Source organism: Girardinichthys multiradiatus, chromosome 10, assembly GCF_021462225.1.
Source record: "Girardinichthys multiradiatus isolate DD_20200921_A chromosome 10, DD_fGirMul_XY1, whole genome shotgun sequence".
Lineage (NCBI taxonomy): Eukaryota > Metazoa > Chordata > Actinopteri > Cyprinodontiformes > Goodeidae > Girardinichthys > Girardinichthys multiradiatus.
This window is the reverse complement of record NC_061803.1, coordinates 12,151,824-12,170,333: the sequence shown is the minus strand read 5'-3', so window position 1 is coordinate 12,170,333 and position 18,510 is coordinate 12,151,824. Positions and strand designations below refer to the sequence as shown.

Sequence of the window (18,510 nt, the reverse complement as noted above, 5' to 3'; positions counted from 1 at the left end):
ACTAAAACCGGGAGCTGGTTCCACAGGAGAGGAGCCTGATAACTAAAATATCTGCCTCCCATTCTACTTCTAGAGACTCTAGGAACCACCAGTAAACCTGCAGTCTGAGAACGAAGTGCTCTGTTAGGAACATATGGAACAATCAGATCTCTGATGTATGATGGAGCTAAATCATTAAGGGCTTTAAATGTGAGGAGGGGAATTTTAAATTCTATTATGGATTTAACAGGGAGCCAATGAAGGGAAGCTAAAGTAGGAGAAATATGATCTCTCTTTTTAATTTTCATCAGAACTCTTGCTGCAGCATTTTGAATCAGCTGAAGGCTTTTAACTGCATTTTGTGGACATCCTGATAGTAACGAATTACAATAGTCCAGCCTTGAAGTAACAAATGCATGGACTAGTTTTTCAGCGTCACCCCTGGACAGGATATTTCTAATTTTGCAATGTTCCGGAGGTGAAAGGAGGAAATCCTAGAAATCTGTTTAATATGGGAATTAAATTACATGTCCTGGTCAAAAATAACACTGTTTTTTACTTTATTATCGGAGGTCAATTTAATGCCATCCAGGTTTAAGTGACAGACTAAGCAGTTTCTTTTTTAAAGACTCCGGTCCAAAGACGACAACTTCTGTTTAGTCTGAATTTAGAAGCAGAAAATTTAAAGTCATCCAAGTTTTTATGTCTTCAAGACATGCTTGTAGTCTATCTAACTGATTGGGCTCATCAGGATTCATGGATAAGTAAAGCTGAGTGTCATCAGCGTAACAGTGAAAATGTATTCTATGGTGCGTGATAATTTTACCTATTGGAAGCATATATAAAGTAAAGAGAATTGGCCCAAGTACTGAACCCTGTGGTACTCCACAATTAACCCTGTAGTTTAAAGATGATTTATCATTTATATGAACAAACTGGAATCTGTCAGACATATAAGATTTAAACCAGCCTAGCGCTGTTCCCCTGATTCCTACAACATATTCCAGCCTTTCTAAGAGAATTTTGTGATCGACTGTATCGAATGCAGCACTGAGATCTAACAGAACCAGAACAGACACAAGTCCATTATCTGAGGACATAAGAATATCATTAGTGACTTTCAGCAGAGCTGTTTCAGTGCTATGATGAGCTCTGAAGCCTGACTGAAACTCTTCAAACAGGTCATTGCTGTGTAAATGCTCACACATTTGATTAGCAACTATTTTCTCAAGAATTTTAGATAAGAATGGAAGATTGGATATAGGCCTGTAATTTATTAAATCATCTTGATCAAGTGAAGGTTTCTTAAGTAAAGGTTTAATTACAGCTACATTAAAAGCCTGTGGTACATATCTGCAAAAGACTTGAGACTAGGGTGGAGGTTCACCAGAGGTTCATATCGGAAGTATATTTATGTGTTTGAATGGCCCAGTCCAGACCTAAATCCAAGTGAGAATCGGCGACAACAGATGCTTTCATCCAATCTGAATCAACTTACTAACCAAATTACTATGTAAAGGAAATCGGGCAAAAATGTCAGCCTCTGGATGAGCATAGATGGTCAAGACATACCCCAAAATGTCTGCACAAAAGGTAAATCTACAAAGTCTTGTTTACAGTGCAATGAACATTAATACAAGCCACAATGTTTACATTATGTCAAATGTTTGAAACTGTATTATTAAATTTCTGTTTCACATATGCCCTACTTTGTGTTTGCCTATCACATAAAATCCCAATGAAATACAATGACGTTTGTTGCTATAATGTAACAAAATATGCAAATGCTCAAGGAGTGGGAATACTTCTGCAAGGCTTTATAGATGTGTTTTTAATAATGCTATAATAATATGTACTATAATAATAATATTAATGAAGCTTTTATTGAAAATCCATATTCTGGATCAGGTCAAAAACTTCGCTGAAGTTCACTGGGTTCCTTTATCTCAGAGAGTTGAGCTCCCTGTTGATTTGATCTTCTGTCTTTGAATGCCAAGTAAATATAAATCAGACTAGACAAGCAGAACTGTCCCTGAACCAGGATTATCTCCTCAGATACGACCCATTGATTGGAAACTGATCTATGAACTGCCAGACTGCCACGCAACAATGTTTACAGTGGTGTTGGAGAGCGAGTCATTTGATTCCAGATATGCCTGCGCTTACAACCTGCTGGGTTACCCCTCGCTGATCAGTAATGAGATTAGATTTATAGCTAATTATGTTGCATAACAAAGATGGCTCCAAGCTAGGCCCTGCCCTGCAGCCTTTCAAATCCTTTACAACAGAAGATCCACAAAGGGTAAAACGTAAACCACGACTGAGCTTATTTGTGTATGTATTAATCTGGCTCAGACCGCACCTCTTCTCTCTGAGTTACCGTTAAGGACCTACCCAGCTAAAGCACAGTGGTATCAGGTGACCTCTGGTACTTGACTGGAACCTGAGAGCCACATTTGCATTGCTTCAGTGGATCAAGCCCTTTAAAAGAACGTTATTCTGTGCAAGAAAACTGATAGTTGCACATCAACCAGCAAGTTAGAAACCCCTCATTCAGTACTCAGAGGTTGTTCTAAGTGTTTGAAAGTGGAGAGCAGAGGTTCAATGGATCTGTTTTTCAAGACAAAAGATTGTAATCTCAGCAATTTGAACTTTACAGTGGAGTACCAATGAGTTTCAGTCTGATTCTAGATTTACAAGTTAAATCGTGACGTTCAAAATCAGTTAGCATATTCACAAGTTCTTAAAGAAACTGTTGATCTGCTGCAACCAAACAGGTAAAACTAGCGGATCTTACAGTTCTCTGGTGTTACATAGCTGCGTGTTCTGAACAGTGAATGTAGTCTTTGTCACACATCAGTGGTTTCCTGTTGCTTTGCCAGCAGATTGTGCAGCTTTGATTCTTTCCACATCCTGCTGCAGCAGGTTTGTCTTAACAGTGATGAACTTCATCTGAAACATGGTCTGCAAGATGCTTTAACTCTCCAACTTTCTTTAATGACCTAAAGAAAAATAGCCTGGGAAATCTCTCGCAATTTATGCAATCTCATTCAATGTAGTAAACTGTTGACCAAGCATGTATTTTAAACTTGATATTGACTGATTATTGATATGTTAATACACAACAAAACATCTGGTTACAGCACTTATATAAACTTGCTGTAATTATAGCTGCAAATCTTTTGAGGTATGTCTCTACTAGCTTTATACATCTAGAGACTGTTATTTCAGCCCATTCCTCTTTGCAGATTAGATTAGATTGTGCCGGACGGACTGGAGAGCTCATTTGTGCATCAGTTTCTCCGTTTTGCCCCAGATTTTCAATTTAATTTAGGTCTGAGTTTGACTGGACCATTTGAACTCAAGAATAAGCTTTGATTGAACTCTTTCTACTGGAGCTCTGGCTGTATGTTTTCCTGCTGGAAGGTGATCTTCTGCCCCCGTCTCAAGTCTTTGTAATAGATTTTCTTCCAGGACAGTCCTGTGTTTAGCTCCATCCATCTCCATACCTCCTGATATCTGCAGCTCCTCCAGAGTTACCATGGGCCTCTTCACTTCTTCTCTGATTAATGGTGTCCTTGCCCAGCCAAAAAATGGTTAATTGCTGTTGTTTAGGGCTGTGCAGTTGGTAGCACTTTGGCCTTGCAGGAAGAACATCCTGGATCTGAATCCCAGTCTGGGGTCTTCCTTCATAGAGGTTGCATGTTCTCCCCATGCATATGTTCTCTCTGGGTACTCCGGCTTCCTTCCACAAAACTTGACAACAGAAGTTATGTGTGTATGGTTCCTTTGCGTGTCTTTGTGTTGCCCTGTGATGGACTGGTGGCCCTTCCAGGGTGTATTGCACCTCTCACCCAATTTCCTCAGAAGCTGCAAAGATAAGCGGGGATAAATGATGGATGGATAACATAATTTGTGCATCAAACTGCTCATTTGTCTCCTTCCTAATCACCAAGTGCTTTTGCGTAAACCTCCACATCTAAAAAAGATCCACTGATCTGACTTCTTTGCAGTCCAGTTCCCCTGAACCAACAGGACCACTTTCTGGATGCAGCAGAGCATAGCTTCTTATGATTTTAGAAGCAAGAGTTTTAAAAATGATAAAACTAAATATCAAATATGGTTCAACTTTGACAAAGCCACATGCACTCCATACCTTTCAGATTTTTATTTATATACGTAAGAAAATCATCCATCCTTTTACTTCCACTTACAAACGTACATACCCAACCTTGTGTTGCTTAATCATATAAAATCCCGATAACATACAGAGGTGGGTAGAGGTAGCCAAAGATTGTACTGAAGTAAGAGTAGAATTACTACAATGTATTTCTATTCAATTAAAAGAAAAAAGTAGTCATCCAAAAATTACTCAAGAGTAAAAAAGTATTTTGGAAAAAAAAAATGTACTCACCTACTGAGTAAATTTAATCAGTCAGAAAAAACTTGAGTACAAATTATAGTATTTTAAAGAATAAAGTGAAAAATTAGTAAAGATAGATAACAAAATTAGTCTACCGCCAACTGTTAGTGGTATCGCAACGAGGAACCATTTATAAACATAAAATCAGGCAGCAGGATCAGCAGTGTTGAGGCATACAAAGCGAACTGATCACCAACTTTCTGCTTAGTCAACAGACCTCCAGAATCTAGAGGGTGGCAGGAGAACAGCACTGGCCAGACTGCATCATGTCCAGCATAAAACTTCAGAGGAGAGGGGATTATGGTGTGGGCCTGTCTTTCATTAGTTGTGCTCCACCTCTTAATCCTGCAGCAAACCAAGGCATTTTGAACAGTTTCAAGCTCTCAGGGTTGGAGATGGCCCTTTTGTGTCCCAATGTGGCTTGGTACCAGTGCACAAAACAAGGTCCTTAAGGACATAGATGAACAAAATTGGTGTGGAAGAACTCCACTGGGCTGCACAAAGCCCTGACCTCAACCCAATAGAACCAGGCCTTCATGTCCAACATCAGTGTCTGACCTCACAAATGTACTTCTGGAAGAAATGTTAACAATTCCCATAAACAGACTTATAAACATCGTGGAAAGCCTTCTCAGAAGAGTTGAAGCTCTTACAATCCCAAATGGAATAGCAATGAATGAATTACGAATGAAATGTATGTGAAGGCAGATGAGCAAATACCTACTAAATGAAAACTTGGTAACATGTTCTGGACAGAATTTGTTCTACGTTAAAGACAATATAATTTTTATCTCAAATTGCATCTTTATTGGTTCTGTTGAGAAAAAAGTCTCACTTCCAAAAAGAAAGAAAAACATCTGAAATGCTAAGAAGCTAAATTCACAGTAGCAATTGAATTTACTTTTGCTCTTAAAGTTGATCAGTCATTATAGATTTTATTTATGGAACTTTTAGGTCCACGATTCCCAAAAAAGCATTTAGTACAGTATTTACTTGATATGCATCATAATGTCTTCAGGAGTTGAGTGATTACTTTGTTAATATGTTTCAATCCATCCTTGCAGCTTACACTTTTCTATTTGCGGGTGAGATAAACATAACGATGTTCTGAACCTAAAGTCACACCTATTAAAAATGTGTTAAATTGATGGATTCTAAACTAAATAAGTTGTCTCCTCATAAGGTCTTAATGTGGATGAAAGTAAACCGTGTTTTCAACATTTTAACATCATCCAGGTTATAAAAAAAGTCGTAAAGGCAAAAAAAAAAAAAAAAACCTTTCTATATTTTACGGTTTCTTCATTGCAATTATAATCAATTTCTTTTCAGTCTTTCTGGCTTTTGAGGGAGTTTTTCTCCTACTGCTGCGTTAAGGAGTTGTTCTTTGTTCACAGTAATGTGAAGTTTCTTCGGAGCGGAGAACTCAGCTGACGTCTCTGTCCTCCAATCCCCAGTGCTCAGGCCTGAACCCGCTGCTGTGATTGGCTGTCGGGTCTCGTCTGCCCTCCCATCGGGCACATGGCAAAGGGTTTGATTATCTGCCGATGACCGAAGGCAGACAGGTTCTCAGGGTCAGGACTGTAATGTTCCCTTGAGGTACCAGTATCCTGTATTGCTGATGCAGCAGTCCTGAAACAATAGAAATATAAATTAAACAGGCTCTAGAGGGCGGGCAGAAAGGCGGTTGTAGGAACGGTGCCTTGCAAAAGTATTCATACCCTTTTCAAATTTTCTCACATTACAACAACAAACCTCAAGATGCATTCTCACAAACTAGCACTCAATTGTGAAAATAAATCAAACTTCTACAGGGGTTTACTCTGATACCCCTAAATAAAATCCAGCGCAACCAATTTCCTTCAGAAGTCACCTAATTAGTCAGTCCTCCTTAGTCAATACTCTGTAGAACCTCCTTTCGAGATGATTTCAGTTTTAAAATAGCTCAAGCTAAATCACACTGGATAGGGAGCGTCAAGTCTTGCCCCAGAATCTCAGTTGGATTTAGGTCTGGACTTTAATTAGACCATTCTAACACGAGTATGCTTTCATCTAAACCATTCTATTGTAGCTCTGACTGTATGTTTAGAGTCGTTGCCCTGCTAGAAGGTGAACCTCCGTCCCAGTCTCAGGTTTTATGCAGCCTCTAACAGGATTTCTTCCAGTATTTAGCTCCATGCATCTTACCATAAACACTGACCAGCTTCCCTGTCTCTACTCCCCGCCTCCAGCTTCCCTGTACAGCATCCCCATAGCATGATACTGCCATCACTGTGTTTCATAGTGGTGATGGTTTTTTTCAATACATTGAGCAGTTATTTTTTCCTCCACACCTATTATTGAAATCCAAAACCGTTTCTCATCTGACCAGAGCACCTTCTTCCACATGTCTGTGTACCCTACATGGGTGGTGGCCATCTGAACATCTTAAGTGGACTTTTTATGGTTCTATTTTAGTTTATGGCTTTGCAGCTCCTCCAGAGCTACTAAGGGCTGTTTGGCGGCTTTTCTGATTAATGGCAGGAGCAATACAATATTGCCACAACAAAATAAAAATCAAACTTTTTGCATGTGTTCCTTGGTCTTCGTGATGCTGTTTGTTCACTACTCTTCTCCAAAAAACGTCTGTGGCACAGAACAGCTGGATTCAAACTGAGTTTAGGTACACTATTTACCTATTAGCTGACTTCTAAAGAGAAGGGGTATTTTATTTAGGGGTATCAGAGTAAACTATACTTTCTGCCAGTTTAAAATGAATACTTCATCAGGGCTCTGTAGATCTCAAACCTCAGCAGCCCTCTTACATGAAGCAGCCGGTCGACTTCGGCTTTAGACACTTCCCCAAACTCCTGAGCAAGTTTGGCTTGAATCACGTTCCTCCTGACCCGGTAGCTCTTTGTAAACAGGTCATAGAGCAGCCGGCGGTGCTACGGGAAAACAGACAAAGGAAACGATATGAAAATGTTGAGATATGTTAAGCTGTCTACATGTCTCTAGTTCACAACTGTGTTTAACTGTGTGACCTTTCTGATTTCAAACAATGTTGCAACTATTTTACAAACATTTGAGTTTTAGGTCAGAAAAACATTTGACAAAAAGATGACATCACAGCCTTGTTTGTCCTTGCTTACTATTGTTAAAAGATTATTTTGATCATTTGATTGTTAATAGGGAGGTATTTTATCTTTTTTAGGTACGACTAGGAGCCACTTTGTCCTAGGCTTCAAGTAAACTTCAATCCTGTTTTCAAAGATTTCTTATGGGGAGAAATGTTCAAATGCTCTCCTTTTAAAACTCTTTAATGTGAACATCATCACCACCTACTGGTGAATATGGGTATTTTGGCATAATTTGTTTTTCATTTTTGCATTTATGATAAAACTTTTTTCCTCGGCAGGAAAAATGGAAAAGTATAATAATTTAAAAAACACATTTGATCAAAAATAGCTTTAAAGATTAAACTTGGACATTACCACCAAATATTAAAAAACGCTGCTACGCAGATGACATCCATCCTTACATTTTGACTTTAGCAAAGGGAGTGCATGCAGATGTTGGAAAAGGATCCACTGTTTCGTTAACCCTATCTGGTGGTTTCTGGCCCCTTCAGCAACAAAAACCTTCTTCCAGAGAGAAGACAGTTTACCTTGTCGAAGTTGTCTCCCGTCTCCCAAAGACCAAAAACCTTCCTTTCGTCCAGAGCTGCTTTGCTCTGAGCAGGAAACTAAAGGAAAAGAATAACAAGCAAAATTTTATTGGGACATTTTCCATTCCAGTTGCAGCTTTCTCTGATTACTGACTCATCACATGACGATCCTTATCCTATGTTTTCTTCTTGCACGTTAATTGTTGTGTTTATAGTGATTCTGCTGCTTCACCGTGTCTTGAGAAAAGCATGTATTTGGCTTTCGGAATTGGGTACATGTTTCTTATTCTATTAACCTGTTAAACCCTAAGGGACCAATTTCCGTCTGAAATTATATAACTTAAATAAACCAAGAATAGCTCCACAGTTATAAAGCCTAAATGCAAACATTTGATACCTCTGTAAATGTAGGACATAAAATAATGTTTTTCCAGTGTAACCACTACTGCAAATGTTACTATGTCTGACTTATTTGTTTTAAACGAAGAAAATAGTAAAATATTTTTAACCTTGCCAAATGTTTTCATAAAACACCATGAAAATCTTTTTGAAATCCTAGGAGCAGCCTATGACTATAACTGCGGCAAATTTGGACTGGCGGAGTTAGGATTTCGGCACAATTAAGCCAAATGTGGCAAAACTGTGCCAAATGTTTTTTTTCACCTTATAAAAAGGATTCTGGTCAAATAAAAAAAGCTCATTTCCATTGTAGGACTCCTCCTGCATATGACATAGCATTTGGTTGTGACATTTATCCTGTGTATCATCAAAATGTGCCATAAAATCAATATGATGAAAATAAATCAAACTAAATTGTATCCTTTTGTCTTCAGCTGGAGGAATTTTATTTAAAGAAAAGAATAATTCATGAAGAACTATGTAAACCAATGTGCAAAAAATATTCTATGAAAAAATATGGTTATAAATACAAAAAAATGTTGATGGGCTGCACCCCCCCCCCCATACATCCCCTTTCACACACCCTTGTATATACTGCTCATTGTCCTTATTTTTATCCCTCTAAATGTTGTTACATGTTGTGGTTGTGAAACCTAAATCAAATACCTTGTTTGTGACACAAACTTGCCCAATAAAGTTGATCGTGACTTTGATTCTGAATCAAACTGAAAACAAGCAAGCCTTGAATCGGACCCACACAAACCTACAGCCTCTTTGTTCTGGAGCGGGGGGTTATTGACCTACATATATCCTAAACAACAGCAATGACAAACATAAAATAACTAAAATATTGTTGAAATAGCAGACATGTAACGTAAATCTGCTGGAAATAAGAAAAAAAAAACATGGTAACTGATTCATGAAGCAGCTCCATCCTTCCTGAAGCTAATCTTCATCATCCTCATCCTACTCCACACAGCTGTCTGATTAATTCTGGACATTCTTATGTCACCAGTTCTCTACACGTGCTCCAAAACGTCCAAACCAGTAAATATCCTCTTCTGTGCCGTTATGAGTGACCGATTATCCAGAAAAACACAACACTGGCAGCTAACAGAGCAGTGCAACCATATTTGGCTCACATGGTCAAAAGCCCCAAGAATTAGATTACAAAGGATGAAGAAGAGCAAACAGAGAGGATTTGTAAATGCACAGCCTCTGAAACACTGAGATAATAGAAGAGCACTCATTTTGGTGAATACTTACAGGCACCATTATTTGTTTGCACTGGCAGAGCAGCACAGCGTCCTGCAGCATATGGTCAGAAATCGAGCTGAAGACATTCTGTCCCGCTGGCATTGAAGCCAGGTGGAGGTTAAAGTGTCTCTTTAGCTCGTTCAACGTCAGCACAACGTGCTTCTGAAAAGTCTTTGTCACAAAGTCTTGCAGCTCCGGGGTCAACCTGTTGAAGGGGCTCCCTCCGTTAGCATGATCCAAGCAGGGGGAGGTGGCACTGGGGTAACCATTAACAGAACCGTTGGGGATGGACGAAGAGGTGTCCATCAGCTCCTCCTCATGGTCGCCAATGGGCTCCTGTTTGACCGGGATGCTGCTTCCTGGACGTCTGGCGTCCAGGTCCCTTTGCAGCGATGCCTGGTTTTCTTGAGCTCGCTCCTGAGCGATCTTCAGACGCTGCACCCCGCTGACATGAACAGGCTCTAGAAAACAAATACGTGTCACAAAGTAAGATTTATTTCAGGAAAGAATTAGAAAACAAAAAGGCAGGCTGAAATTGAAGTATTACTCACCAGGCTGAGGGGAATTCTTTGGCATAAAGTCTTCTTTTGAGAAGTTAAAGACCTTTTCTAACCTTTAAAGAGAAATCAGGCCTGAATACTCTCTAATAACAAGATATACCCAAAGAAAAATGCGTACATCACTTTAATAACAAGATAAGATCTACAATGAAAACCTACTTGCTCTGGATACCGAGCCACAGCATGTTCTGTCTGTGAGCAACATCTGGGTGCTTCTTGATGAAATCTACATCGGTGGGCAGCAGGAACTCCCAGCCCCGGTTGACCCGAGGAGTTGCCACATGCTCAAGGAACTCCTTCACGTCCTCTGGGGGAAGCTAAAGGAAGCAAACGAAAGGAGAAGGTTGTCATGGTTGTTTGCCCTGACAAAAATGAGACTATACCAAAACGTTTAAGAGATCAAAATATGTTTTGTCTTCAGAAGCTCCAAGACAAGTTAGTTTCTTTAAACAGGCCCGATCTCAAGTGTTTCACAGCTTCCAAAAGGTTTTCTTCCTGGATTGCCCTGTATTTACCTCCATCCATCTTCCTACCGACTCTAAGCAACTTCGTCTCTGCTGAAGAAAAGCAACCCTACAGCAAGATGCTGCCATCACCATGTTTCACTGTAAGGATGTTGTGTTCAAAGTGAACCTAGCGTTTCGTATTTAGTCTAAAAAGTTGAATTCAGGTCTCTTCTCACCAGTCCACCTTCTTCCACATGTTTGCTGTGGACCCTACAAGGCTTTTGGTAAACTGCAAAAAGGACTTCTTATGGCTTTATCTTTGCAACTATGCTACAAAAAAGATTTGTGGAGTCCATGACTAAAGGTTGTCCTTCGACAGGTTCTTCCACCTGAGCTGCGGATCTCTGCAACCCATCCAAAGCTTCTCTGATTAATGCTCTTTCGTCCAGCTTGTCAGTTCAGGTAGATGATCATGTCTTCGTAGGTTGTGCCAGTCTCTTTCCATTTTCGAATGAATTTAAAACAAGTGAACGATTAATTAACATCAAGTTCAGGCAAATGTATGCATTTTGCTCAAAGTGTTTCTTACCTTGATAATGGATGCAATCTCCTTCCTCATCACCGAGCGCTCCTGTGTGAACCTCCACATCTAAAAATAAGGACCCACTGATTTATGACCGTATACAGACTACATACTGAGTTAAATTAAGGTAATTTAATCAAAAGCTTGAGCAGCAGCTCACCACAAAGTCTCTACCACGACAGAGCACTTCCGCAGCGACGCCACTGTGAGCGCTGCAAGTGTTTTTAGGATACAGAACATCACTGTGGACAAAGCAAAATCCACAATCGGTAAATCTTCTCTTTTATGGTGTGAACATTTTCTCATATAGAAGTCGGAAAACCAAAATTCTCACCTCTTTACAACCCAGTTTCCCTGCACCAATAGCGCCACCTGCTGGATGCAGCGCAGCACTGATGTCTGGTCAGTACCAGAGGCGAGGAGGCCCATCAAGTTGGCAAAAGGCATCACTTTAACTGCAAGGTGCAGGAATTTTAAAGGAAAAGTGACAAAATTTAACAAAATAAAACACATATCTGCACAATTTAAGTATATCAAGAAAAACAAAAACATTAAATGACAAGAATATCTGAGGGCTTCATGTGCTTTTAAATAAATAATTTTTGAGGTTTTTTGTTACCGTTCTTCATCAACGTCTTGACCTGATCCCCCAACGGCAGAGTGCGGAGCTGAGCCATGGAGAGTACGTTACTGGGACCAACAGGCTTGGCACTAACATACAGAGAGGAAGTATTGTTGACAATGAACCTCTGCTGCTGCTGCTTTACACTGAGAAACATCAGTCAGAAAATGTGGGCAAGGCTTACATTTTCTCCTCTGCCAATGGGGGCATCAGCATCGCCAAGTACTCCCTGAGAAGAAGAGAGAAACATGAAGCGAGCAGGGCTAAGTAAAGCTTAACAACACTGGTGAGATGTGAGTGAGCTGGAACGAGCAAACGTTTTACATTTAAACAAAATAATTTTATTACCCAACTGATCATTTTAGCACTTGTTTCCAAGGGTTTTCCTGCAATGTCTACACAGTATTTCCACAACAGAATAACTCCAATGATAAAGGGAACAATAGGTTGCAAATTACATGATTTGTTTTTTTTGGCAACTGTGGCAAGTTCCATTCAGGAAAATGTATTCATTCTCCTTCCTCCGCCTGTCATGTCACATAATTTAAATGTCATAAAATGTGTTTTGTTTAAACTCACTTTGGGGTTTTGACCAGCTCAGAGTTTTGCGAGGCGTCCACTGACTGACAGAACAGGTACTGCCTTTCATGATCTGAGTGGTTGTCCTAAACCCAAATAAAAACTGTTAGAAATCTGCATGACAACAGCAAGGCATCATAAGGTCACCAAGTAAAAAAGTTAAATGACAAAAATCTAAATTTTGTGTAAGAAAGAGAAGAGTGCTCCCTCTACCTTAGCACCATGGTACTGCAGGTGGATCCAGGGCTCCTCGGCCTGTTTCTTCTGCAGGAACTCGTAGGACTGGATCCTCCTTTGCCGCGCCTGCTCAGACTCAGGCCGGGCAAACCTCACCTGAAGGACAAAATGGCCACAATAAATCTCTAAAAGTTCTCCCTTCTTTTGCACGGGAACTTAAAAGTCAGTGTAATCCTGATTTTTTTTGTTGTTGATATTTTTCAGCACTACTGGCCTTTATTTATTCATTTTTTGACAGTAGGCACACAGGAAAGAGGGGTAGAGAGAGGGGGAGACATTTGGCAAATGTCGCCGGGTCCGGGACTTGAACCCGAGACGGCCGCTTCGAGGACTGTAGCCTCCGTATGTGGTCGCGTGCTTAACCCCTACTTTTTGAAGATAAATACTTACTGTAATCGCTTTGGCTTCCTCCTCAGCTTCATCCTGAGAGGAATCTCCTCCTGCAGAGACAAAACTCTGGTCACATATGTGTCAAAACACCAAAACATTTTGGACTTTATAACAGACATTATAACTTTCTAAATTAAATGAAGGGAAAATGTGTTAACTAGTAAGGTTTGAACCTAACTTGTTAGTTTTTAATAATATTACAATTACATATTAGTATAACAGAGAGAAAGCAATGGCACTTTGATGGAAACAGTCCCTTTGTTACCACCCATATTTCAGTAATTTTAACAAAATTACTATGCCAAAGAAGAAATAAATAATCATAATTTTCCACCCTTTTTAAAAGTAAAAAAACGCAGCAAATTGTTTTTTAATTCATATGGAAAACCTTCATTGGCTGCTTCCCGCTCCCTAGTTTTGCTGTCCGCCTTGTCCAAGTAAGAGAAGCTGGGTCTCATCTGCAGGATTCCCGTCAGAGGGGTGATATGCAGCTCACCTGTTGACATCGACAATAAAATACAAATGCACACCATAACTCAGCGTTTAGGCCTTAGGTCCTCAGAGAATGTTAATGCCATGAAGCTGAGCTAATCAAGATGCCAACTCATCAATACAAACAAGGTTAACTGACTGGTAAGGCTTGACAGGAGTGACATTTGACGGTTTACAAAACATAGATCAGAGGACGTGAGTGGACTGTTTTCTATTGGGATTTTACATGAAAGACCAATACGGAGTACCACATAACTGTTAAGTGAAAGGAAAAAAAAAATAATACACGGTTTTCATCAATTTTCATCAAAGTGTGGCATGCATTCTCTTGCTAGTCTTTGGAGGCATCTCTCTTCCAGCTTTGCACATCTAGAGACTAAAATATTTGTCCGTTCTTCTCTGCCAGACATCTCAAGCTTGGTCCAATTGGATGGAAAGCATCTATTAACAATTTTTCAGGTCTTTCCACAAATTACTTTCTAAAACATGAAAATACTTGTATCTAAACCACTTGATTGTAGCTCTGATTGTATGTTTATGGTTGTTGCCCTGCTGGAAGGTGAACCTCTGCCCCAGTCCTAAGTTTTCTGCAGCCTCTAACAGGTTTTCTTACAGCATTACCTTGTATAGGCCAATGCCGATGTTAATGCAGATATTGTATATATCTTGCATGCCTCCTCCATGCATGTTTTGCACGTAAAGTTCAATTTTGGTCTCATCTGACCAAAGTATCTTCATCCACATGTTTTCTGTGTGCCCTACAAGACTTGTGTCAAACTGCAAACAGGACCTTTAAGGCTTTCTTCTTGCTGCTTTTCCATGCAAAAAACAGATGTGTAGAGGGGATGGCTGATAGGTGTCCTGCCTGCAAATTTTTCCAGCCGAGTTGTGGATCCCCGCAGCTCTTCCAGAGTCAACAAGGGACCTCTTGGCTGCTTCTCAAATTAATGCTGTCAGTTTAGGCAGATGGCAATTTGCAGTATTGGATTGAAATGTGTTGAATACAAATGTACATCACACTTCGCAGTTTTTCTTCCGCCTCACAATTATGCATTACTGTGTTGTTCTGTCACATAAAATCCCAGTGAAACATATTGAAATCTGTTGCAGTAATATGATAAAGCCTGAAAAGGCCCAGGAGGTTTTAGTACTAAGTAGTAGGCACTTTGGCAGCTGTTTAACCAGCTAATCCGGTCACACCTTTGCGAAACACAGCAGCCGCATATCTCGAGGTATTGGTGGTGGCCTGCATGGAGGAAAACGTCTGTTTGTCCATCATTTTTCTGGAAGACAAAACAAAATAAAAAAAGAAAAGAACAATCAGACCAGTAAAAAACTAACAGCTTTTGTGACAGATACAAATCTTAAGATTTCACCGTCGACGTACGCCGAGTAGGTGTTTGTTTCATCAAAGGACGTCCCGTCCACATTCAGAGCGATTTGCTCTCCTTTACTGCGACAGTAATTGGGACTCATGGTGTTGATGGCCATTTCCAGCTCCAGCTGATTGACAAGGACCACAAAGAAGACAAACTCTCAGAGAAGTAAGGACAAGAGTTCAGTCTAAGTAGTCTGAGAAAAAAAGATTAAATGTTTGGGGTATTTTTTTTCATCTCAAAACAATGTTTTTAACAAATCAACGTAAAGGCGAGTTTTTAAAGGCTCAAATGCAACCCCAACCAATAAGAGAAACGATAAAATAGGATCACTGGATTAAAGAAGGCTGCCATGGGACTAAAAGAGAAAAACAGCCTTAAAATGGCTGAAACTAAACACTGGATGTCACAAAAGGGCCTGTTTACCCTCTGTTGTTTGGGTTTGATCTTAGCCGACAGGTGGTTGACGTCATCGTAGGTCATGGTGCCCGGTCGCACAGGGTACTGAGAAATAAAGACAAGGGAGCAACTCCAGACATTATGGATGTTTATCATCAATCACAGACAGTTCAGAGGACTCCATATACTGATCACAGTACAATGAAACAACAGCTCACCTGGAGAAGATACAACTTATCTGCAAGGCTTTTGGAAAGGTATACGTCAATCTACAAGAAACAGAAAAGTTGCCATTCACCACTTAATTTTAGATCTGTTTTTCAATTAGCATTCAAGACACTCTTCTCCCTCTACACAAAAGACTGCACCTCAGCAGATCCGTCTGTGAAACTCCTGAAGTTTGCAGTTGACTCCACTGTTATTGGACTGATCCAGGACAGTGACGAGTCTGCATACAGACAGGAGGTTGATCGGCTGGTACACTGGTGTAGTCTGAACCACCTGAACTTAACCCACTCAAGACTGTTGAGAAGATGGTGCACTTTCGGAGAACACCACCCCCACATACCCTCTTCACCATCATCAACAACACTGTATCTACTGTGGACCACTTCAGGTTCCTAGGAACCACCATTTTGTGAAACCTGAGATGGTCCTCACACATGGATAATGATTGGAAAAAGGCCCAGCAGAGACTGTACTTCCTGAGACAACTCAAGAAGTACAGCCTTCCACAGGAGCAGCTGGTCATCTTCTACGCTGCCATAATTCGGTCTGTCCTGTATTCGTCCATCTCAGTGTGGTTTGGCTCATCCACAAACCAGGACAGGTCCAAACTGCAATGAACAATTATCAGGGCTGACCTTCCCTCCATCCATGATTTAGTCAGGTCTAGGGTCAGGAAAAGGGCAGCTAAAATCTCTCCAGACCCCACACACAAACTGTTTAGGCTTTTACCTTCAGGTGGCGCTACAGAGTACTGTCTGCTAAAACCAGCCGCCACAGAGACAGTTTCTTCCCCCAGGCTCTTTCTCTGATGAACACTTGACAGTCCAGAACAACACCATGCATACTTGGACTGATCTATATTATATTGTAAAGTCGGTTGTGTATATATGCACATCTTACGGATATTTTATATTTTTTATTTCCATTTATATTGGAAAAAACAATCTTTACTGAGAGCAAAGTATACCGGAGTCAAATTCCTTGTTTGTGTCACAAACTTGGGAATGAAGCTGATTCTAAGATCAATGAAGGGACAGCTTGATACAACTTTTAGACAGTGGATTAGAGCTTTCTCTATCGAATTCCAGAAAATTCAAGACTTTTACATTATGAACTTTGCCAATGGGTGCTGAAGGTAAGGACTGTTGTGGTTAGAACAGAAAAATAAGCTTTAGGGGGGGAAACATAAACAGAACTATGCCATTTATCTATTGTTGGTTTTTAATGCAGCTACTGACCAAGCTAACAATAGATTTATCAAATTCACAGAGTTTGGTGATGTGTGCCAGAAAATATGGCAAATCGCCCTGAACGTGCCATCCTTATGGTGAAACATGGCAGTGGCAACATTTTATAGTGGGAATGCTTTTCTTCAAAAAGCTTGTTAAATTTATTTCGGAGTTTGATGGAGTTAAGTACAAGGCGATCCTGGGATATAAACTATTAGAGGCTGCAGAAACGTGAATTTTCACATTCAAGCAAGAAAACAAATCTAAACATACAGCCAGAGCTACAATGGTTTAAATCAATGCATAATCATGTGTTCAAATGGCCCACTCGACATACAAAGCTAAACCCAATTGAGAAATTGGGATAAAATTGATGTTATTAGATGTTCCAATCCAACCTGACTGAGCTTGAACTATTCTGCAAAGAGGAATAGGCAAAAATGCAGTTCCCAGATGTGTAGAGCTGGGAGGGACATGGTTCTGGAAATTATAGACTCAGAATGGCTAAACACATGCAAACACTTAGTCATACCTCCTCTATAATGGGATCATCCTCATCACCACTAGCCATATTGATGTGATCAGAGCCAGGGGCCGAAAGATGTCACCAGAAAGGACCGGCAGACGATCCTGAGAGATCCAACCTGGAAAAACAAACAGATTTACAATGACCGAATCTCCAGCTATTGTAAAAAGAGGCCACAGCAATACTGTTGACACTGACAACAGATACAAAATCTAGAAACCCCTAAAATGATGCAGACTGTTATAGTTAAATAATCATTCTCGGCGGTATTGTCATGTATGCACTTGCAAGGAAATGAGCCACCATGTTTAAAGTTAGTAATCACCAAGCAGGGTGTCAGATGATGCATTCACTGACACTATGCAGGTAACATTCACATGATGAAACACTTAGCAATTCCATCCAGTAACATGGGATGTCTCTATACAAACATCTTGTAATGAGAACGGTATCTAACAGACCCATAAAACAGTAAATTCAGACCATTAAAACACCCGCTGCAAACAGGAAGTCGTATAAAAAGTGAGTGTTTAGATGCGTTAGCTACATTAGCAAGCTACCACAAACCCCTCATGGACTGATCATTGGGCCTCCAAATAGCTCAAAAATACAAAATACTAAAAATTATGCAAGCAAAAAGAAAGAGTAGGACAAAGCGCTACAAGTTTAACGTAATTTCCTGCATACGTGTAAGGTACGATTGTTAGCCGGATAGCAGTTAGCCTAGCACACAGTAGCTTAGCCTGGCGTGCTTAAAAACATGCTAAAAAAAATAACAGTCAGTCATCGGGTTTAATACGTCTTTACAAAAATAGCAGCCACAACCAGGACATAAGTAACACTCACCTGCACACTTCACTGTCCAGTTTAAACCGTCACATCAGTGCGAAAAAAAATGTCTAAGGGTGTGGAGCTCGCAGAGGAGCACAACTCAGGCGGCCGAAGTTAACTGTTGGGCTAAAGGAACCATGTTGAGTCAGCGCAGAAGACACGTGTGGGGAGGGGGGGCTCATGTCAGTACAAAACTCTGCACGCTAAGTCGCTTAAGCGATACAAGTCAGAGTTGATGCCTGAATTGTTTTAAGTATTTATACTCTACCTGGCTAATCGGCTTGGAATAGAAATAATGAAAAGGGTTAGTC

At 40.2% G+C, this 18,510-nt stretch overlaps 1 protein-coding gene across 1 annotated transcript; it reads right to left on the bottom strand.

Annotated features, from left to right (window-relative positions):
• Positions 1–5,183: 5,183 nt before the first annotated feature.
• Positions 5,184–18,495, bottom strand: polr3e (polymerase (RNA) III (DNA directed) polypeptide E). Its single transcript, XM_047377770.1, has 21 exons — positions 18,215–18,495; positions 17,375–17,486; positions 15,604–15,654; positions 15,413–15,490; positions 14,998–15,113; positions 14,811–14,893; positions 13,507–13,614; positions 13,119–13,168; positions 12,705–12,824; positions 12,492–12,577; positions 12,097–12,141; positions 11,910–12,001; positions 11,625–11,745; positions 11,451–11,532; positions 11,297–11,356; positions 10,421–10,578; positions 10,253–10,314; positions 9,711–10,162; positions 8,046–8,123; positions 7,204–7,326; positions 5,184–6,031 (listed from the first exon to the last, which is right to left on the bottom strand). The coding sequence occupies exons 2-21, from the start codon at positions 17,411–17,413 to the stop codon at positions 5,975–5,977; spliced, it is 2,061 nt and encodes a 686-aa protein (XP_047233726.1). The 5' UTR covers positions 17,414–17,486; positions 18,215–18,495; the 3' UTR covers positions 5,184–5,974.
• Between the last annotated feature and the right edge of the window lie 15 nt (positions 18,496–18,510).